At 43.9% G+C, this 23,862-nt stretch overlaps 1 protein-coding gene across 2 annotated transcripts in view; it reads right to left on the bottom strand.

The window, feature by feature from the left end:
* PLCD1 (phospholipase C delta 1) overlaps positions 1-23,862 on the bottom strand; it is a 201,044-nt gene that overhangs the window by 69,438 nt on the left and 107,744 nt on the right. For both annotated transcript variants that reach the window (XM_082258051.1, XM_082258050.1), the window contains exon 2: positions 11,657-11,821. In XM_082258051.1, the coding sequence (XP_082114177.1) occupies positions 11,657-11,821 (165 nt within the window). The remainder of the gene's footprint in view (positions 1-11,656; positions 11,822-23,862) is intronic.

Below are 23,862 nucleotides of genomic sequence, written 5' to 3'. Positions count from 1 at the left end.
TTTTTATATAGTTTATTTAGAAAGACTGTAAAAAAAGAAAGCCAACAGTTATCAGAATGGATATTATAAAACCTACATTTACCCAAATGTCAGGGAACAAGGGCTGGTTAAAAAAAAAGAAAATAGTGTCTGACGAGCATGCTGGAAAACCAATGGCAGAGAGCGCTGATCAGAGTGTTCTGGCAGCAGGGGGCGCCCTCCGGCACCCTCCTGTCAGAACACAACAGCTCAGTGGGGGGGATCCCTGAACTACCCTTGCATGATTAGTGCAGTGGCTCCGATCAGAGCTGAGTGTTTTTTTTTTTTTGTGCAACCCGCTGGATTGCACGAAAAAAAAAAAACTGTAGTGAGTACCTGGCTTTAATTTTTGGAACTCATTCACGAATGACAAAAATCATTATAAAGAATAATAGACCTACTCATTATCTATCTATCCCATGGAGCCATAGCAGATCATTAAAAAACATCAAAAGGAAAGCTCCTGGATTTAGCGAATACAATCATTGATTAGGTCATGTTTGGAGACAGCCAGGGATTATAAATGGAGCTACAGGCACACAGAAGAGCGCAGGTTCATAACACGCCATTCAACAATAACAGGAAACCTGTCCTATCACTCAGCTATCAGCTGGGACTGCGTTGGTCTCCTCCCCGCAGACATCCATGTCTTTCTTCAGATTGGAAAAACTTTAAATGGTGAGAAACCTGTGAAAGCTTGAACACCACCCTCAGATAACAGGAATTATCTGTGCAAACACAAATTGCAGGGTCGGGATGTCTGACAGCTTTAAGTTGAGTTATGTAAAAGTCCAAAAAAACAGGATTTATCCACATTATAGGATTATTATGAAGTAGCCTAAAAATATAAAAAATAATAGTCTTGCTTAAAAAAATGTAAACAACTTGATTGACCAAAGATGCCCCAATCTCTCACTGGACATTTCAAAAAGGCAAGAGTCATTCCTAACTCCAAAATCGCACACCTACAGTACTTTTCTCTTTAACATGGTCATCGCTCACATACAGTGAAGGAGTCAACATCTTTTCCTTTGAGAAAAGGACCAAGATCTCTAAATTTTTGGAATCTCATTTTAGACTAAATCAGTTAAATATATTCTTAGTGCACCCATACAAAAAGTGTCCTTTAGAAAGCAACCCCAGCCTGACACGATAAGCCTGTCCTTTTCCAGCATGCTGCAGAGAAGGACCCCTGCTCTTTGTTTGAAAGCAGTGGTCTCTCTGCAGATGTCCAACATCCTCCGCAGAGTAAGGCCTTGTGCACACTGGACATTTTTACAGCGGCTGTTTTTGGCATCAGACATTTTTTTCTGCAGCCAGTAAACTCCACCGCATGTTATCCTATGTGCAGTGTTGGGGGTAACTAGTTACAAAGTAACTGATTACAGTAACTACATTACTTTTTTTGGTAACTAAGTAAAGTAACTAGTTACAATACTAATATTGGTAACTACACTACTTTACAAGGCTATAGGAAGTAACTACACTACTTTACTAGGCCTATAGGAACGCGCTTTCCTGCGTTACCCAAGCCGTGCGATACAATCGTTATTTCGAAGAATAGAGAGGGATGAAGTTTATGACTTTTTGTTGCACTTTATGTTTTATTCTGTTTTTTCAGGTTTTGTTCTCATGTTTCCCAAAGCTTGTGTTTATACAATAAACTCTATGCAGAAAGAGTGTCATGTATTTTCTTCTACACGGTCAATTAAGAAAGAGGAAAGTAAAGTAATAAGTAGTGAAGTTACTTTTCAAATGCAGTAACTAGTAAAGTAATCTCATTACAATTTACAGAAGTAACTAGTTACATTTTTTGAGTAACTACCCCAACACTGCCTATGTGTCCATGCACACTTAGGCCCCTTTCACACGGGCGTTCCGTATGTCCGTATATCACCCCATCCGTTTATGGGTGATATACGGACATAATGCATGTCAATGGGATTGCGGATGTCAGCAGATGACCATCCGATTTGCGTCCTTTCAGTTCTGTTCCGTTTTTTTGGAACGGAACAGAACCCTATTTTTTCTTCAGTTTAAAAAACGGAACGGACGCAAAATCGGATGTCAGCGGTGTCATCCGCTGACATCTGCAATCACATAGACATACATAATGTCCGTATATCATCCGCAAACAGATGGGATGATATGCGGACATACGGACCGGATGACACAAGTGTCATCCATGTCCGTAAAAAAAAAAAAAAAAAAAAGTGCCGCAGCGGACGAAATAAACTGAGCGGCCGTGTGAAAGAAGCCATAGGCTGTTGTCAGCAATTTTTGGCAGGGGTGTTTGGCAGGGGTGTTTTCTGGCTGGAAAAAAACCCCCAGAACTCTGATAAAAGCTTAAAAACGCTGGGAGTATAGATTTGCTAAAAGAAAAAAAAAATGCTAAAACACATTACAAAAAAGCTGAAAAACTCCTTCTAGAGCTACAGCTTTCTACGGACGTTTTGATAATGTCCAGTGTGCATGAGGCCTAAGAGCCGGTTCACACTGAGGCGACGCGACTTCGGGGGGCGACCTGTGAAGTCGCGTGCACCGCGACTTCGGCGCGACTTGCAGGGACTTCACATAATGGAAGTCTATGCAAGTCGCTCCGAGGTCGCCCCAAAGTAGTACAGGACCCTTTTTCTAAGTCGGAGCGACTTGTGTCGCTCCTATTAGAACGGGTCCTGTACTACTCAATGGACCGCGACTTGTCAGGCTGACAAGTCGCGGCAGTGTGAATGGGCTCTAAGAGTTAGAATATATTCTAACTGCTGATTGGCGAGCTCTAACTGGAGAGCTCTAACTGCTCATTGGAGAGGATGCGCTGGGTCCTTCTCCGCAGAAAGCTGGAAAAGGATTGGCCTATCTTCTCAGGCTGCGGTTTCTTTCTAAAAAGCTTTAGCTGGTTGGGGAGCTCTAAAGGCATTAACCAGTTTAAGACCGGAAGGATTTGCCCCCTTCCTGACCAGGCCCTATTTTGTGATTCGGCACTGTGTTACTTTAACGGACAATTGTGCGGTCGTGCGACGCTGTACCCAAATAAAATTAACATCCTTTTTTCCCCACAAACAGAGCTTTCTTTTGGTGGTATTTGATCACCTGTGCGATTTTTATTTTTTGCGCTATAAACAATAAAATAGCGATAATTTTGAAAAAAAAAAAATCCATTTTACACATTCTGCTATATGACATTCTCAAAATTTTTTTTTTAAAAAAGCAAAATTTTTTAACATTCTAGGCCAATTTGTTTTCTGCTACATATTTTTGGTAAAAGAAAAAAAAAAAAAGAAATCGCAATGAGCGCATTGTGATTGGTTTGCGCATAAGTTATCGCGTCTACAAACTACAGGAAAGATTTAGGTCATTTTTATGGTTTTTTTTTATTTTTATTTTTTTTTACTAGTAATGGCGGCAATCTGCGATTTTTTGCGGGACTGCAACATTAAGGCAGACAGATCGGACCTCTGACATTTTTGACACTTTTGGGGGGACCAGTGACATTACTACAGTAATCAGTGCTAAAAATATGAACTGTTACTGCAATAATGACATTGGCAGGGAAGGGGTTAACATTATGGGTAATCAAGGGGTTAAATGTGAGCCTAGGGGAGTGATTCTAACTGTGGGGGGGCGTGGCTTCTGAGATGACCTATATAGAAGGATCACATGTGCTCTACGATCATTTCAGGGAGAAGAACGGTCAGCTGTGTTTACAACAGCTGACCGTTCTCTCTCAGCGGGGAACAATCGTGGGTGTCAGGCAGCAATCGGAGCCGCCTGCCCACTGCATCGGCTTCCCTGCTGGCCGCGGCATGCGCTCGCTCCTAGCCTCCCGAGAGCGAGCGCCATACATGTATGGTGATTTGCCTGCTGCAGTACATCTGCGGCGGGCGGTCGTAAACTGGTTAATACAGTTTTCTTTAGAAAGCAACTGCAGCCTGAGAGGATAAGCCTATCCTTTTTCAGCATTCTGCAGAGTACCCATGCTCTGTGTGTAAGCAGTGGTCTCTCTGCAGAGGTCCGACATCCTCCTGCAGAGTAAGAGTTGGAGCTCTCCAGTCAGGTAAACGTATTCTAAATGCATTTATACAGTTTTCTTTAGAAAGTAACCGCAGCCTAGAAGATGAGCCTATCCGTTTCCAGCATTCTGCAGAGAAAGACCTCTGCTCTGCGTGTAAGCAGTAGTCTCTGCAGATGTCTGACATTGTCCAGCAGTCAGAGTTAGAGCTCCCCTAATCAGCAGGGAGCATTATTTTTTAGGATTGCAGAGCTTCAGGCCTGACTCGGCAGACGCCATGTCAGACCCCTGCAGAAGGACCATTACTTCCAGACAGAGAACAAGGGTCCCCTCTGAGGCTTTTCCACTTAGGTTGTTGACACTTTATAAAGAAAAACTGTACAATATTGCTCACCATTTGTTTTGATGAACCTGGAATGTATTAAGTTGTTTTGAATGGTTTTACAAACTTTTTTTGAGACAATATTGGACAACTTTTCTCTAGGCTCCATTTTAGCAGCCAAGTTACAAAACTAAATAAAGAATGTATTTCTGGTTAGAAGTGACAACATAGCCAACAACTAACATACACTATATTGTCAAAAGTATTGGGACGCCTGCCTTTATATGCACCTTTAATGGCATCCCAGGCTTAGTCCGGAGGGTTCAATATTGAGTTGTTCCACCCTTTGCAGATATAACAGCTTCAGCTCTTCTGAGAAGGCTGTCCACCTTGTTTAGGAGTGTCTATGGGGATGTTTGACCATTCTTCCAGAAGCGCATTTGTGAGTTTAGTCACTGATGTTGGAGAGAAGGCCTGGCTCGCAGTCTCCGCTCTAATTCATCCCAAAGGTATTCTATAGGGTGGTGCAGGCCACTCAAGTTCCTCCACCCCAAATTTGCTTATCCATGTATTTATGGACCTTGCTTTGTGCGCTGGTCCAAATCATTTGGTGGAAGGAGGGGGGGGGGGGGGGGGAGATTATGTTGTGGGGTTGTTTTTCAGGGGTTGGGCTTGGCCCCTTAGTTCCACTGAAGGGAACTCTTAAGGCGTCAGCATACCAAGACATTTTGGACAATTTCATGCTCCCAACTTTGTGGGAACGGTTTGGGGATGACCCCTTCCTGTTCCAAACATGACTGAGCACCAGTACTTTTGACAACATAGTTGTCTTACAGGTTTTTTTGATTTGATCCCCTCCGCCACTCACATTTCCAGTGCTCCACTGGGTGTAAGGATTCATTTTCAGGCAAGGGAGTTTCATAACCCTCATCTTCAAAGAGGCTAGATTATCATTCGGGATATGGTGGAAGCAATAGGAAATTCCCTTTTTATCCATAGTTTCCCAAATACTTAATGGCCATACCACATACAATTTAATGTACATCAATGCTAACCAACTCGGAATACATTTTGGTGACAACGGAGCATATGGCTCCTTGATAATAGATGTACCACCCTGTCCTTATCATTTTTTCCGACACGTCCCACTCAACCACGCTCTAAACAGCTAAAACATTTAAGGCCAAAAAAAAAAAAAAACAGGTTCGGCCATCCCTTAGGGCTGTCCCGGCATTGGACAGGTCAACTAGTTGTTTTTGTCTAGGGTAGAGGTCTTCAAACTATGGCCCTCCAGCTGTTCAGGAACTACAATTCCCATCATGCCTAGTCATGTTTGTGAATGTCAGAGTTTTACAGTGCTTCATGGGATGTGTAGTTAGGGGACTGGAGAAAGCTTATACAGTGAGAAAAAAAAAAAAAAAAGTATTTGATCCCCTGCTGATTTTGTACATTTGCCCACTGACAAAGAAATTATCAGTTTATAATTTTAATGGTAGGTTTATTTTAACAGTGAGAGACAAAACAACAACAAAAATATCCAAAAAAAAACATTTAAAACAATTTATAAATTGATATGCAATTTAATGAGCAAAATAAGGATTTGATCCCCTATCAATCAGCAAGATTTTGGTCTCCCAGGCGTTTTCATACAGGTAAGGAGCTAAGATTAAGAGAACTCTCAAAGGGAGTGCTCCTAATCGCAGCTTGTTACCTGTATATAAGACACCTGTCCACAGAAGCAATCAATCAGATTGCAATCTCTCCACCATGGCCAAGACCAAGAAGCTGTCCATGGATGTCAGGGACAAGATTGTAAAGCTACACAAGGCTGGAATAGGCTACAAGACCATCTTCAAGCAGCTTGGCGAGAAGGTGACAACTGTTGGTACGAATATTCGCAAATGGAAGAAACACAAAATAACTGTCAATCTTCCTTGGTCTTGTCCTCCATGCAAGATTTCACCTCATGGAGTTTCAGTGATCATGAGAACAGTGAGGATCAGCCCAGAACCACATGGGAGAATCTTGTCAATTATCTCCAGGCAGCCGGGACCATAGTCCCCAAGAAAACAATTGGTAACACACTACGGTAAAGGACTGAAATCCTGCAGCGCCTGTAAGGTCCACCTGGTCAAGAAAACGCATGTACAGGCCCGTCTGGAATTTTCCAATGAACATCTGAATGATTCAGAGGAGAACTGGGTGAAAGTGTTGTGGTCAGAGGAGACCAAAATTAAGCTCTTCTGCTAATGGACAGGACAACTTCACCACATCAAAAGGGAGGCTGGACGAAAAACTGGCCTTTTATTTAGAAAGTTTGGAGACCCCTGCCCTAGACACATACAAGCAGTTGACCCATGCAAAAATCAGGCACAGGCCCACTGCATGTTTTTTTTTGCATGGAGTTGAGCTTTAAGCAAAAAGCTCAATGGACCACTCTGATCGGGAGCACTGTAGAAAATATGAGACCTCTGGTATAGGTGCTGTTTTATTAGAACTGGCCTGGTATAGGGTGTAATGTTGCCTGGCTTCCCTTCTTTACATCTTCTAAACAGAACTACTGAGTACCTATATACAGCTGACAATGGTTAACCTTATCAGATGATATTCAATGTTGGCAAATTATCTTAGAACACCATATTCCAGCTCATAGGTGTGCGCAGCCTATTGCATTAGGGTGTGCACCCCAAAGTTTCAATATACATGCATGTGTGTGCCTACATGTATATGGCCCCAAGTACATTACTCTCCCTGCTGGCACAGTGAAACAGAAGTGCATAGGCACTTCTCTTATGGCAGAGCAAGTCAGATGGAGATCTTTCCCATCTCCTTACTGGCAAACAGAGCGATAATGCTAATGTGCCCTAGGTGATTAGGGTGTGCCCAGGCACACCCGGCACACCCTGTGCGCACGCCTATGTTCCAGCTTATATCTCTACCTGGTATTTTGAAGGTCATTGGATTTTTTATAAACCCAATAAAGAAATACAGTATTAAAAAAATATAAAATCAACAGGAATAATCTTACGCCTGCCAAGTAATCATAGGTCATATTTCTCCTATTCACAGAATCCCACAAAATGTATTATATTTTGAGGCTTACCAGTACTTCGATATACTGGCTGGTTTTCATTTTTTTCCCCTTCATTTTAACCTAGTAACCCTGCCAGTAACACACTTCCTGGCATGGGGTGACAACGTTCACTCTCTCTACTACATCATTAAAGCAGTATTGTCACCCTAAGACGGGAAGTATATTAGGACTACAGAACACCTTCCCGATCGTCATCTCTGTAGTTCTGTAGTGCCCAGTGGTAACCTGGTTAGGTAAATAAGACTCCATGAGATTTCAGATTTCAGTGCAGTACAGGCAGAATGCACAGAATTTACAAGCTTACTGGATTTCTGGCAGGATCAACAGGTTTGTTTTGCACCTAATGAGCAGATATGACAACACCCTTCTAATAACAGACCAAAAATGGATTTTTGTAAAATCTTACAGTAAAATCCTTTTCTCTTAAGCTCATTGACAGACGCAGTCCTCCTTGATTAATATCAACTCGGGTTATACTGCCCTCTACAGGAGTAGGACTAGACAGGAAAGAAAACGTTCTGGCCACACCCTAGGGGCAGTCCCAGAGGGTATATCCTGTCACTTCCTGCTACAGCAAATCAGTTATGTCACAAAGCAGTGTTTAGAGAATTTAACCCAACCCAACTCAAAAACAGAGGGGCGGGTACTACGTCTGTCAATGAGCTTAAGAGAAAAGGATTTTACGGTAAGATTTTACAAAAATCAATTTTTCTCTGTCGCTCATTGACAGACGTAGTCCTCCTTGATTAATATCAACTCGGGACGTCCCAAAGCAGTGCCACAAATGAGGGGTGGGAAAATGGAAAACAAAATCCAATCTAGAAGGCCCAACCGGTGCCAACTAGAAGTTTTAAAGGCTCATCAATCACACGATGAGACTCAACTGAAATTCCAACGGAAAAAAACCCTCGAGGTAGACCACCGATCTCCTCAAATTGCGGCCTGCAAAACCTTGCGGCCAAATGAGGCATCCGCCGATGCCATCACATCAACTTTATAAAATTTTGTAAAGGTATGAACCGACGACCAGGTAGCCGCCTTGCACACCTGGACCACTGGCGCCTGATGGCGGTAGGCCCAGGAAGTACTGAGCACTCGAGTGGAGTGCGCCTTAACAGGGAACGGAGGATTCCAACCCCTAATCGAATAAGCCTGTACCACCGTCTGTCTGATCCATTTGGAGATAGTCGCGGCAGATGCAGGCAACCCCTTTCTGGGGCCATCCGTGATCACAAAAAGTGAATCCGTCTAACGGAACGATTCCATAGCCTTCAGGTATACCCTGATTGCCCGAACCACATCCAAGGAATGCAACGCACACTCCCGAGGATGATTGGGCTGAGGACACAAGGAAGGTAGCACAATATCTTCATTCAGATGAAAGTCTGAAACCACCTTAGGAAGAAAGGATGGCTTTGGATGAAGAACTACCTTATCCCTATGAACCACAAGATATGGGGAATGGCATGATAATGCAGCCAGTTCTGACACCCTGCGTGCAGAAGTGATAGCCACCAAGAAGGCCACCTTCTGGGATAATGTAAGCAAGGGAATCTCCCTGCTATCTTAAAAGGGAGGTTTCTGCAGAACCGACAAAACCAAATTAAGATCCCAGGGCGGTAAGGGCGCGCGCACTGGCAGAGCCAAGTGCCGCACCCCCTGGATGAAATTCCGCACCAAGGAATGAGTAGCCAGCGGCTTCTGAAAGAAGATTGCTAACGCTGAGAACCTGACCCTTGATAGTGCTCAAGGATAGTTTCTGCTCAACCCCCTTTTGCAGAAAAGCCAAAATTCGGGTCACCACTCCTAACTAGACAGAAAAAAACTGATTTGCTGTAGTAGGAAGTGAGAGGATATACCCTCTGGGACTGCCCCTAGGGTGTGGCCAGAACGTTTTCTTTCCTGTCTAGTCCTACTCCTGTAGAGGGCAGTATAACCCGAGTTGATATTAATCAAGGAGGACTACGTCTGTCAATGAGCGACAGAGAAAAGGGAGTTACTGTATACAAGAAAAAATAAAAACCACAACAACATTGTTAGGTGTTACATACACTTAAAATCTGAACTATACTCACCTTGTCTCGAGCAATGTGGGGTCCTGGAGCTCCTCGTCCAGCCGCTGACATATTTGAACAGCCAGCTTCTAGGTCTCGATTGTCAATCACTGTAATTTGACAGGCGGGAATGACAACACTCCCATGCATATGTGGGAATTCAATCAGATTTTGCAATGACAAAACGCTGCGTGTGCAGCTCACTGTACAAGGGCAGACAGGCAGGTAAGTAACTTTAATACAGAAGCGACAAAGCAGGTCTTCTGCATTAAAAATCCTGCTGTTCACCCTTTTTTATTTTCGGTGTAAAGTTCCCAGATTCGATCCATCTACTGGCAGGCTGAGTGTACCAAAGTCGATCCATTGATCGACTTGGGTACAAGCAGCATGTCAGATGTAAAACGCGATTATTGCAGTATAAGCAGTTAAGCATTGTGCTTTCCCGGTAGGGTTGGCTCCCCGCCCCACCGGGAGAACACAATAGCTCCACGGGAGGGATAGACTGTTTATGGGGAAAATCAAGCAAAGGACAGAAAATGCAGGAAATAAAATTGCATAAACTATGGCTTACCTTACACACCTTGGCAATTCATAATGAGCATTTTATAAAAGGGCAAGGCCTACCTGCATTCCAAAGAGGCAGCCTATAAGAGAATTCCAGGTATTGCGTTTTATACATAAACACATTGCAACAAAGTAACTATGCATATACCATAATTGTAGGTATGGTACTAGCCAAGATTTATGAACTCCTGCATATGCATGACAGTGACATCATCCCCGCCTGGCCAATCAAAAATGCTGAAGACTGGAACCCAAAGATCTGCTGAACCCGTCAGTGACCAGTGAAGGCCACATTGCTGGAGTGGAGATGAATATAATCGCTCATAAAGTCTGCAGGCATGAGATTTGCAACTGTATTAAGAAAACGGAAAAGTGCCTATGCAAATGCTCAGTTCAGCATTCTCACGTGCTGAAACTGGTCAATTGAACGAACAAGGCACAGAATATTTTGTTACTGATAACCCTATCGCCTCCCAAATCACTTGGGTATAGCTTTGATTGAATATACAGTAATACCTTGATTTGCGAGCACAATTAGTTCCGGAAGCATGCTTGTAATCCAAAGCACTCATATCAAAGCAAATTTCCCCATATGAAATAATGGAAACTCAGACGATTCGTTCAACAACCATTTATTCATATAAAAAGGATTACGGCGATACAAAATACAGTATGGAGTGTACTGTAAAAACAAATTAACCTGCACTTCAAAATACAGTACTGTACAGTATAGTGTACTGTAAAAATAAAACAAATTAACCTGCACTTTGCGGCACCCCTCCATATACCAATATAACCAGGCTCCCAATCCACAGTTCCTTTTGTATTAAAAAAAAAAAAAAAGTTAAGGTACACTCAATGTTCGGGGTCTGGTACAATTCCATAGCCGCTGGTGTATATGTACTGTACAGTAAAGGTGCAGGTGTACAGTATACAGTTCTGTATATGGCTAGAGGTCCGGGGGCGCTGGTAGCTCCCAGCGCTTCCTGCAGAACATGGAGACACTCTGGAACAGTTGACGTCACTTCCGGGTACTCAGAACGCGCCTTACTTCCGCCCACCCAGCTGGGAGTGTCTCTGAGTTCTGCAGGAAGCGATGGAAGCCACCAGCGTCCCCGGACCTCTGGCCATATACAGAACTGTATACTGTAGACCAGCAGCTTTGGAATTGCACCAGACTCCTTAAAATTGTGAGTGTAATTATTTTTAACATTAAAACTACTGCTTGTATTTTGCTCATATATAAAGACAGCGCTCTTGATATATGAGCAATATACAAGGCAACATTAAAAAAAAAAAAAAAAAACTTTGTTCGACTTTCAAAACTCTCGTAAACCGCGTTACTCGTAAACCAAGGTTTTACTGTACATAAATTAGCTAAATTTGCCAGTATGTTGCAAGGCTGTTCTTGCCAGACAGCCATATTTTAGTAGGCAATCATTCCTCTGGCTTAGTGTTACAGGTTTTACACAATGTTGGGAATATTAGTAAGGAAAAAACAAGTCTATTTCAGATTACATCGGATTATTTTCACATGACTGGATCTTTGGTTGTCCATCTTTAATTCAATAAAAAAGTTCTTCACATCTACTCACATGTTTGGGAGTCAGGCGACCTTAAGATCTTTTTCGAATCATGCCAGACAGTCTTGCAGTCCTCTTGCAGCTTGTAATATCTTGACCTTTTCCATGATGCAGACTTGACTTTGGACAGTGGACTTCCCTTCAAAAGATACTTCAGATCCTCATCATCTTGTAAACCTGTACAGATATGGCAAATGTTAAATGATGCCAAAAAATGTAAACAAAATACAGATTTGAGAAACATTATCTAAAACAGGGCATATAAAAAAGTCCCAAAAGACCATGTATAATGTGGTACTAAAGTTATATGTTGGGAGCTGTCTAACAGCTTCTGAGTGTGCATAACCGCTCCAAAAACATCTCACTGGTTAGACAGAGGCATACAACTGCTACAGTCTTGGATGGTATTATGACACAGTGGGGTAAATTCACTAAAGGCAAAAAGATGTGCACTTTGCGAGGTCAGGCAGCCAACTGGGCTCAACTCAAGCTGAAGAGTCGGACACAGTTCTAGTGAGTAAAGCTAAACAAGGATGCATATAGCAAAAAAAATAAACATATACAGTATATGACTATACACCTATGCATTTGGATGAAGTAGCCTTTTCAAGTTCCGCCTAGGTGTACAAAAAAGCAGTGCAGGAAACCCATTTCCACAAAGCAATCAAAATCGCACTGCCCTAGCAATCTGTAGCAGGTGTCAGTGCAATCCTAATACCCCAAGAGCAAAAGTACAAAAAGTACCATGCAATCCAGTTGCAGTGCAGTTCCAAATATGCTGCATGCATGACTTGTGTGTGCGGTGCGATTTGAGCCCATTCAAAATAAATGGGCTCAAATTGTACCAAACCCTATCGCATGGGAACAGGAATTCAGTGCGGTTCTTGTGTGATTCACATTCAGTTCATAGTGTGAATCGAGGCTAAAGCTGGGTTCACACTTATGCAAATTGGATTTGGATGACAGGAGAGTAATACCGGCTCTCATTGGAGCTGGTTCACACACCTCCGGAGCAGCCGCGGTCCGCACTGGAAAAGGGTCCTGTGCGCGTTTTGCTCCGTTTCAGGTTGGATTGCAGGCAAAAACTTGGACCAGATTTGCACCTGAAAACGGAGTACAGGGACACACCGGACAACCTGCTGCGAGCCGCGGCTGCAGCTAGTGTGAACCCAGCCTTAGTATCTTGCATAAGCCCAGCTACGAATGATTTCATTAAGGTGTTCACCTTGTCAAGTGTTGGGAAGCAGATAACCCAGGTATACACCATCATTCATTTTTATACGCCTACTATGAAAAAGGCAGAAGCCCATTTTACAGGCACCAATCATCTAATCCATTTTTCAAAAATAAGCTACAGACTGTTGGAAGAGTCATAAATGACAAATCATTAAAGAAGAATTCACTGTGTCGCCTATAGTGATCAGTTTGTCCCTTTTTAGTTTGCAGAATAAATATTATATTAAAAAACAAACCATAGTGATAGTCAACACAGATTTTCTTTCATGTGCCATCTCACGTACTAGTATGTATTATAAAATAATACACCTAAAATGTAGGACATAATAGAAGTTTATGAGAAACCGCAGGTAGTCTGTGCTACACCTGCGCTGCGGCCAAACTGCAGTGAGCCGGTGTGAAAGTGCCCTAATTGTAACAAGTGTTATGTAGGTTGTTTTTTTTATCCCACTTCAAGACGCATATACGTTGCGCCTTTGAAATGGTTTTCCGGGGATATGGCTCAAGATATCAGCCATAACCTCGGTGTTGTTTTTACAGCCAGTGACTGGCTCTCTCACAAAAGCACTCCAGGCAGCTCATGAGCCACTGGAACGCTTTCAGAAGCGGTGGGAGGGGATGTCTCCCCCCCCCCCCCCCCCCACCGGCTCGCCCAAGAAACAATCCAAAAGGTGCGGCTGGCTAGTCTCAGAGGTAATGAAAGAGTAGATCCTCTTTGATCACCTCTATGGCCTTGGAGGACTGGAGTGACGTCATGACGTCACTTGCTGTCCAGGCTGCATTTTTGGTTGGCGTGCCTTGAGATTCTGATTTTAAAGGGTGCCTTGGTTAAAAAAAAGGTTGAAAAACACTGGTATAAATAATTAAAGTGTATGTAAAGCCAAATCCATTTTTTTTTAGTCTTGGATAGAGTAGGAGTGTTCAGGCTTAAGCACACAGGCGCAAGCGCTGATGGCCATACAGCATAAATCTGCCTGTATTTCTGTGGTTGGGTATCATAGGTGTTGCAGACAGTCGCCTGTACAAATAACAGGATGCGTTTGAATGCTGGTAAACACAGATCTAAACAAACATGAGAACCGATATGGATGTACACCCCTGGACACAGACATCTACATCCAGGAAAGTACATCTGTACCTGTATGCATTAGTAAAGGCAGCTGTATAAAACCTCCAACCACAGAAATACCACCCTCTGCACCCAAGTGTATTGGACCTTAAAGCCTTTCTTTTCATTCCTGCCTGTATCCCCACCAGGGGGATAAACATTCTGCAATCTGTATTTGTACCATTGTAACCAACACAGAAAATAATGTGAATTCTGACTTTGTTTCAGGAACAGCAAACAATGGGAAATCTTCCAATGGGGCATAAAAATAGCTACATAATTCACAACTTCTCAGGACACCACGTGGTTGGAAAAAATGTGTTATACCAAGATGAAATGCATGGGAATAATCTACAAAGTTATTCCTTGGTACAATGGAAAATCCTTTACTTGTACTATTTCGCAATAGCAAGTGAAAAGAAGATATCGTTTTTTTATAAGCTCTTTTGGTGCATGGTCTGTCTTGTTCAGTGTCTGGATATTTACTAAAACTGAAGTGCAAAATCTGGTTCACCTGTGCATGGAAGCCAATCAACTTCTACCTTCAGCTTGTTCAAATAGGCTTGGAAGCAGATTAGTTTTCTGCAGAGCTGCACCAGATTTTTCACTCAGAGTTTTAGTAAATCGACCCCAATACCTTTATTATTTGATAGGATTAGCTCACCGGCTGTGAGCGTACACCCTGAGCATTGTGCGTCCCAAAAGCACAGGACACTTCTCCCTCCTGTGTCGCCAGGGGGTTCTGGACCAACAGTTGCTCCCTCTCTAGAATAACTTGGCATGGAACCATCGCTGGCTGCAGAGAATTTTAAGAAGCTTCTTGTAAATGCAGTTCTGGACTTAATTGTTTAAAGGTTAAATTCACCTTTGTAAAAAAATAATAAAAATGTACATCTTTTATCAGATCGCGGGTACAATCTCAGGCTCCTGCAGGCTGTCCGTGTACCTGCTTGCTTGTACGAGCAGGCAGTTATACAATGACAGAAAGCATCAATGAACTACCTAGAGTGCTCAACAGAGCCCTGGTAGTTCATTGAGAACTACAGGCCATCAGCTGCCTCAGAGGCTGTCAGTATTTGTAGTTCTCCCATTCACAGAACTCTGAATGAATGACGCAGCAAGGTGGGCAGATCCCCTCACAGCCTTTTTTTTTTTAAATTATGACAGCGGGTGTGGGGAGAAGATCCCTGGCCCAATCTCACAACAGGGGATCGGGGGGGATGTGGGGGCTGCTTCAACAGTAACATGTTACACACAGATTACGGGTGTGATATGCAACATGTTACAAAAGGTGAACTTATCCTCTTAACAGAAAATAATCCCTAGCTGGTAGGCAAGTTTAGCATACAGTACCATGTTGCTATACCCATATTGAATAGCATAGTTCAGCTTAACAAAAAAAGCAGATTTACACTTTAACCACTTAGCGACCACCCTATAGTAGTTTTACAGCTACAGGGCGGCAGCTGTATGCAGAAGCACATATTTATACACATGATCCTGTACCGCCGGGTAGCGAGCGCAAATGCACAAGAGAGACTACGATTTGTTTTTCCCGTAGTAAAAGTATGTCCCACAGTTTAGAAAAACACTGGCTAGGCACACAGTTAACCCTTTGATTGCCCCTGATGTTAACCCCTTCCCAGCCAGTGTCATTAGTACAGTGACAGTGCATAATTTTTAGCACTGATCACTGTATTAGTGCCACTGGTTCCCAAAAAGTGTCAAAAGTGTCAGTGTCCGAATGTCCGCCGTAATATCGCAGTCCCACGATAAGTCACTGATCGTCACCCTTACTAGTAAGAAAACTAAAACTAAATAAAAATATCCCATAGTTTGTAGAAGCTATAACTTTTGCACAAACCAATCAATATACGCTTATTGGGATTTTTTTTTTTTACCAAAAATATGTAGCAGAAAACCTATTGGCCTAAATTAATGAAGAAATTACAGATTTTTTTTCAATTCTTTATTTAAAAAATTGTCAGTCTTTTTTTGTTTACAGTGCAAAAAAACAAAAAACAAAAACAACGCAGAGGAAGTTTAAGGCCCAGTTCACACTGGGGGCGACGCTACTTGCCGAGGCAACCTCACAGGTCGCGGTGCGCAGCTCGCACCGCGACCTCAGAGCAGCCGGCACGGACTTCATACCATTGAAGTCAATGCAGGTCGCTCCAGGTCATCCCAAAGAAGCTCCGGACCCTTTTTCTAAGTTGGAGTGACTTGTGTCGCTCCTATTAGAAGGGGTCCACAGCTTCTCTATGGCAGGCGACCTACGGCGACCTGTCAGGCGACCAGGTCGCCTGACAGGTCGCCCCAGTGTGAACTGGGTCTTAATACCACCAAAAGAAAGCAGTTAGAGCACAGAAAAATCAGGTATTTTCAATGCATAAAATTGCCATATTTTCCTTTTTTCATAAATTATTTGCAGTTGCAATGGTGTCTCAGAACCTGCTGGCAAATTGACTACTTTAAGGGCTCTTTCACACTTGTAGTCCGTCAAGTGGACTCCGCTTTTCTCGGCGGGGGATTGATCCGCCGATCCCCGCTGAGCAGGAGGATGACAGCTGTGTCTCCGTGCTGTGTGCGGAGACACAGCTGTCAGTTCCCCATGCATCTCTATGGGGGAAATCGGATGGGAACGGACCGTCGGTCCATTCTCATCAGATCCGCTGGACGGATTGAAAATAGGGTTTCCATCCGTGCAGATTTGATGGATCGGATGTCAGCGGACATGTCTCCGCTGACATCCGATGCCCCATAGGAATGCATGGGGGGGACCGTTCAGATCCGCCAAAAAAACGAACAGGCGGATCTGAACGGTCCGCCTGTGTGAAAGGGGCCTAAGGGGAGTCAATTAACTAGCACAGGTGCCTCTCTGTGCCCATCATAGCCCTCCCCTGTTCTGGACGGGTCTTATTATTCACAGCTACATGACTATTGAGTGTCACTTCAAGTGACAGCTTTGACTCTGATGACATCACATCCAAGATGGTGGCACCCAGCAGCAGTCTCAAGGCTTTTAGATAACATCAGAAGGGAGGCTTGTACAGGTCATTACCATGCATTAAATCTACATATATTATTGTTCTATAGGATTTATATAGCGCCGACAGTTTACGCAGCGCTTTACAACTTGAGGGTAGACAGTACAAATACAATACACGTTAATACAGTAGGAATCAGAGGGCCCTGCTCGTTAGAGCTTACATATAGTTTTTTTTTTAAAAGATTGTGAAAAGGTTGAGAGGAATGGTCTGATAATAACCTTTGCCACTCATTTGGATGCTACTTCTTGCACTCACACTCCTGTGCTCTATGCTGACATAGCAGATAACAGCCACATTTCTCAGCACAGCTATATTTACAGACTTGTATTGCACAGGAAGAGAAGGGATGTGTCAGATCAGCACTGTTACAGTGCACTTGTTCAAATGAGCCTTTTTCATCTTTGTTGCATCTCAGTGATGCTGATCTCCTGCAGTCTCTTCACAGACAAATTGGGTGCACACAGATACTGGTGTATCTGTGCATAGTAACCAATCAGCTTCTAACTTCAGCATTTTCAATTAAAGCGGAACTCTGGGAAGCCCTTGGTTGCAGGAATGAAATTCGCATCATCTATGGTCTGTCTTAAAGATCTATAAGCTTTGCTTCTAGTTGGCAAGTTATTAAAGGAAAATCAATGTGTTCCCAGTCTTGTATTGGGACAGTCTTACATTGAAATTGTTCAGAGTAGCTTGCAGTCAGTCCAAAGACCTGCTCAAAACAAACACCTAGAAGAGTAGGACATATTGAAAAAGTATATAACATCAGATCCCTGCACCCTGTCTGCTGGAGCTGAGAAAAAGTATTTAATCTGTGTGTTTTAGAGGGCTGTAGAGGAGAGATCACTGCAGATAAACAGGTACAACCTAATGTATGAAGGAGGATTTGTGCAGGCTAGTCACTTCAGTAGATATACTGCATGTAAAAGGGGTTACAACCACTTTAAAAAGGTAACTCCGGTCTTTAAGAAACTAAGGGGATATGCAAGGTTGGTAACACCACTAAGGTTGCACTGATACCGATACTAGTATTGGTGCTGATACAGAGCATTTGCACAAGTACTTGTACTCGTTCAAATGCTCCAATGCTTAATTCAATACCTCGCAAGAGTCAGTGGCCGGAAAGAAGACAGAGGGAGTCGGCGCGCTGTCAACATTCAACAACATGCTGGCAGATAAGCTGCCCTGGGCAGGGGCGCAGCAGCGGTTTCCCCATGACAAATAGTTCCGTCAGAATCATCGACCTGTCAGATTCGGAAAAGGAAGAGACATTCTGTCAGAACACGATAACGCCCATCTTGGTACACCCTGCACTCGCCCGCAGTAAGCATGCAGTCAGAAGGTGGCAGCAAACATCTTGTTACACATCTAGTGAATGGGCACCAATCTTGGTACACCCTGCACTCGGCAGGCTTATTGCGGCTGAGTGCAGGGTGTACTAAAATTTGCAGTGCGGTGTTCTCACAGAATGTCACTTCTGCTACTGAATCTGACAGGTCTCCGATTCTGACGGAACTATTTGTCTTGGGAAAACAACATAAAAAATATATAATGTTTATTATGACTTATTTCAGAAGTTGCAGTGAGGCCAATCAGTACTGCCTTTCATTCCCCTTCAGTGCCACCCATCAGTGCCCATCAGTCAGTGCCACCTACCAGTGCTGCATATTAGTGCTACCCCATCAGTGCTGCATATATTAGTGCCTCATCAGTGCCACCCATTAGTACCCTTCAGTGCTTCATAAGAAGATATCATTAGTCTGTATTGTGCTTTGAAAACTGTCAAGACATTGAAAAAAAAAATAATATCGGTATCGGTGAGTACTTGGAAAAAAATATCGGCACTTGTACTTGGTATTAGTAGTAGGGTTGTGCAGATACCACTTTAACAGACCAGTTATTTTAAAGTAGCTGTAAACCAGTACATATACCTAATGAAGTGACTGGTCTTGGGTGATGCACAGAAGAAACAAATCCTCCTACATAACTTGTACCTGTTTATCTGCAGCCATCTCTTTTCTATATCCATTCAAAGTACAGAATTTATAAAGCTTGTCTGAGCTTCCAGAAAGCAGCGGGCAGAGAACAGGAATAACATTGCAGAGCTCAGTGAGGAGTGCTTTGAGAGCTGCTTGGAGGGAAGAAACAGCACACAGGAACAAGACTGAGGCTATCATTCACAGGCAGTGTACTGGAGCTCGCTCCCCTGTCACCATTGTATCTCTTGGTGTCAGAAAATGTTGTCAGAAGTGACTCATGCAGATAGTAGGGGAACTAAGTAGCAGAGAGAAATGACACTTTGTGCTCTGAATTGAGACAAGTACACACTATAGCGGGATAAACTTTGTTCAGATTTCATGTCTGAGATTTGCAATCACTCGAGGCCTAGCTAAGCTAGTTTTGCTATACATATTATGTGCAATATTTTAGCAAAAGACCACATATTACTAGTGATGATCAAATCAAAACAAGCATTAAGCATCAATTTTCTGTTGAATTTTCATTTTATATTTTTATCTACAAGCAGACAAAGCTGTCCATTAAAGAGTGCCTTTTTTTTTTTTGGCCTGTTACTTTCATAGAAAGGAGCGGAATTATGATTACAGCACTGAACAACACAGTTCAACTTCTGGCACATATACAACCGCACCCTCTTTATATGAACATCCTGAAATCAGCAACTATGAACCGCACTCTGTTTTCTTTCCAGCTCTAGGTAGATGAGCAGAGTGAAATTATACAGAGGAGGGCAGGCAGGGCTGGGTCTGGCCACACACTATTGTTCCACATGAAAGGCTCTGCATCTGCTGCACTGGAGATCCTATTACAAAGCACACTGGAAAAGTACGGTTCCACAATGCATACTGGATTAACTCTAAAGCAACTTAAATTTACAGAATGTGTTTAGATTGTAAAAGCTTGAAGAACAAATCAAGCTGCATAAACAGGACAAATAAAAAAAAAAAAAACTTAACATATTTTCAAGATTTGTAGATCACCATAATTTATTATTAACAGGATTTTAACCACTTTAAGACCGGAGGATTTTCCTGCTTAATGACCAGACCACTTTTTTCAACTTGGCACTGCGCGACTTTAACTGACAAATTGCACGGTCATGCAATGCTGTACCCAAACTAAATTTACGTCCTTTTTTCCCCACAAACAGAGCTTTCTTTTGGTGGTATTTGATCACCTCTGCGCTTTTCATTTTTTGCGATATTAATAAAAAAAGAGCGAAAATTTTGCAAAAAAATTGACATTTTCTACTTTGACAGTTAAAAAATATCCAATATATTAAATTTTTGTCATCTATTTAGGCCAAAATGTATTTAGCTACATGTTTTTGACAAAAAAAAAAAAAAGCGTATTTTTAACCACTTTAACTCCGCTCACATTGCTGCTACTGCAGCAATGTGGCTCGTTATCGTCCAACGACGTAGACCTACGTCGCTGGACTCCGCCCCTTGTGGGCGGCGCGCGCGTGCACCGCCGGAGGCTCGCGCCCGCTGTGTTCAGTCACAGCGGGAGTCGGGCCAGTTGAGGAGCAGCGGCGATCGCCGCTGCTCTTCCCCGATCATCGGGGAATCTAGTTTGGAGATCCGCCCGCTTCTGTAAACAGAGCGGGCGGATCTCCTAAGTGACAGGCAGGGACAGATAGCATGGTTCAGCATAGCTGAAGATCCGATCTGTCCCTGACTCACTCAGTCACCCCCCCCCCCCACACGTTAGTAAGCACCAGGCATACATTAACCCCTCCCTCGCCAATAAAATTAACCCCTTCCCTGCCAGTGTCATTTTTACAGTAACAGTGCATATATATAGCACTGATTACTGCAGTAATGTCACTGGTACCCCCAAAAGTGTCAAAAATGTCAGTCAAGGATCCGATCTGTCCACCGCAATGTTTATGGGAAAAAAAGGACATAAATTTCGTTTGGGTACGGCGTCGCACGACCGCGCAATTGTCAGTTAAAGTAGCACAGCGCCGAATCGCAAAAAGTGGCCTGGACGTAAGACAGCAAAATCCTCCAGTGTTAAAGTGGTTAAGACCGGAAGATTTTACTCCATTCCTGACCAGGCCATATTTTGCGATTCGGCAATGCGTTACTTTAACGGACAATTGCGCGGTCGTGTGACGCTGTACCCAAATTAAATTTATGTCCTTTTTTTCCCCACAAATAGAGCTTTCTTTTGGTGGTATTTGATCCCCTGTGCGATTTTTAATTTTTGGAAAAAAAGAGCGACAATTTTGAAAAAAAAAAAAAAAAAACAATTTCCTGACAGACTCCATGGCAGCACACGTATGGGTAGGCTCCGCCTCCTCTCCTACCCTATAGGACCCCACTCCCATAAATGTTTGCTCCAAGCCAGGAGCCGTGTTCCTTTTTTGTCCTCCTTCCGCAAGAGAAGTCTTACCTTATAGGATGCGTTTTCTTACATACCTGGTGGCGTGTGGCTTTCCTGGATGATGCCTTTCTACCTTAGTCCAGCAATCTCAGTACTACTGGGTGGACCCGGGCAGTTTGAAATGATGCCGGAAGATGCCATAAATCCTGAATGAGAGGTGGGCTGCATCGCTTGGCCAAACGTCCTTGCTACTAGCGGGAGGCCCTTATGCCCTGACGCACACGCTAGTCTCCGGTTGAGGAGCGTTCCAGGTCCTTCTGTCGGTATTGGTGGTAATGTATTGCTTACTTTATACTTTATATCGTTTTGCTTCCTGGTTAGTATGGCGGCTGGAGCGCTCCTGCGTTCCAGGCCGTCGCTCTCGGCTCCTCCCCCTGCCTCCTGATTCCCAGTTGGGTGTTCATTGCGAGGCTTGGTTCCTAAGTGGTCTGCGCATGTGCGCACGCCACTTCCGGTCCTCCATGACGCGGTGGCGTCGGGGGGGGCGTGGCTTTACGGCTCCCGGGAAATTTAAACAGCTGATGGAGCTGTCATTCTTGGGATGTCTGTGGGCTTTTGCGGCGGCCTCCCCACGCTGTGTCTCTGCCTGTGTTTGGTAAGTCCTGTGCTGGGTCAGTCCTGCTTGAATGGGGGAGGGGAAAGGCGGCTATGGGAAGGTAAGATTGAGTTCTTACATCCTTCCTATTGCAGGTTATCTCGCTGTGATTTGCAATGGATGCCTCACCGCCCCCCGGTGGCCAGTCCCTGCGCAACAGGTGAGCTTTAGCTTTTAACTCTCGCTTGTCTGCCAGCTGGCTTACTGTAGCCTGAGCTTTTCTTTCCTTTGTTTTCAGCCCTTTTAGGTCTGACCAACGTCCTGCATCGGGATCAAAGGATAGATCACCTTCAGGCCATCACCATGCATCATCCAAATCCAGGCACCATAGATCCAGGTCTAGGTCTAGGCGCCATGATGATTGTCCAAGCCGGTCTTCCCGACATGCTGACCGCCCCGCACACAAATCTTGCTGGGGTTGTAGGGCTGTAGTCCCTGAGGATAGATCCTTGTGTGATGCCTGCTATTCTCGGGCAATCAAGGAAAAACAAGTCCCAGATCCACCAGTGGAAACCCTGGTCAGGCGGATCGTGCAAGAATCCTTAAGGGATTGGGATTCCAACCGGCTGTCTGGTCATACAACTGATACTCCAGTTCTCCCTCAGAGGGAAGACGTAGAGCCGGGCACTTCCCAGCCTAGTCGCTTCTCGGATTCCTCTGAAAGTGAGGATGACCTAGAAGACCAAAGTTCAGGTTTTGATTTTGCCATGATCTCTCCGCTAGTGAGAGCGGTAAAAGAGGCGTTAAAATGGGAAGAGCCAGCAGACTCCCCAGCAAAACAGAAGAATTACTTTAAACATCTCAAGAAAGAACGGGATCATTTCCCTTTTCTGAGTGAGCTGGGGGAAATCATTACAGACGAATGGCATGGAGTTGAAAGAAAGAATTCCTTATCGTCCAAATTTTCCAGGTTATATCCTTTTAAGACCGACAAAGTGAAGCATCTTGATTCTGCACCTACAATAGACGCAGCCTTGATGAGGCTAGTCAAACACGTTACTCTACCTTTGGAAGATTCCGTCTCATTTAAAGATGGTCTGGATAGACGAATTGATACGGATCTCAAAAAGATCTGTTAGCTGGTATGACCTGCAAGCCAGCCCTAGCCCTTGCAGCCACATCCAAAGCTATGGAGGCTTGGGTAGATAACGTGGAGACCACACTGAAAGGTGTCTCAGAAGAAGCAGCCAGAAGCTCGGCTGTGTATGAACTAAGGTTAGCAACGGCCTTTTTGGGAGAGGCTTCCATTGATATCATTCGCCTGGTGGCGCGGGTCATGCTCTCTTCTGTCACGGCCAAACGTGCTTTATGGTTACGTCCCTGGCTGGCCGATCCTGCTTCCAAACAAGCCTGGTGCAGGATTCCGTTTGAGGGTGCGTCCCTTTTTGGCAACAAGCTGGACAGTGCCATTACCCGTGCCACTGGTGGTAAATCAGGTTTCCTCCCTCAGGATCGCCGTTTGTTTGACCACAGAAGATTTCAGCACAAACCAAGTTCGGATCGATCCAGAGAAGCTCGCTCTTACAGGCCTGGACGTGAGTTCAGAAAGAATTGGAAAAGATCTCAACCTACAGGTCAGAAGTTCAACAAGGGAACACCTTCTAGTGGTCGGGAGACCACAAAGTCTTTTTGATATCAGGCCTGCTCAAGCGTTGCGAGTAGGCGCTCGTCTACGTCAGTTTGCGCACGTTTGGGCAGCCTCGATTACGGACCAGTGGACCGTCAAGACTGTGTCTCATGGTCACGTTTGGTCTTTCGAAGAAACTCCAATTCTGCGGTTCATCCCTACGGCTCTACCTCGCGTGGAAGAAAAGAAGTCAAT

This window comes from Pelophylax lessonae (assembly GCF_965119305.1).
Source record: "Pelophylax lessonae genome assembly, chromosome: 5".
In the NCBI taxonomy this organism is placed as follows: domain Eukaryota; kingdom Metazoa; phylum Chordata; class Amphibia; order Anura; family Ranidae; genus Pelophylax; species Pelophylax lessonae.
The sequence above is the reverse complement of the archived record's forward strand: the minus strand, read 5'-3'. Positions and strand labels throughout refer to the sequence as shown.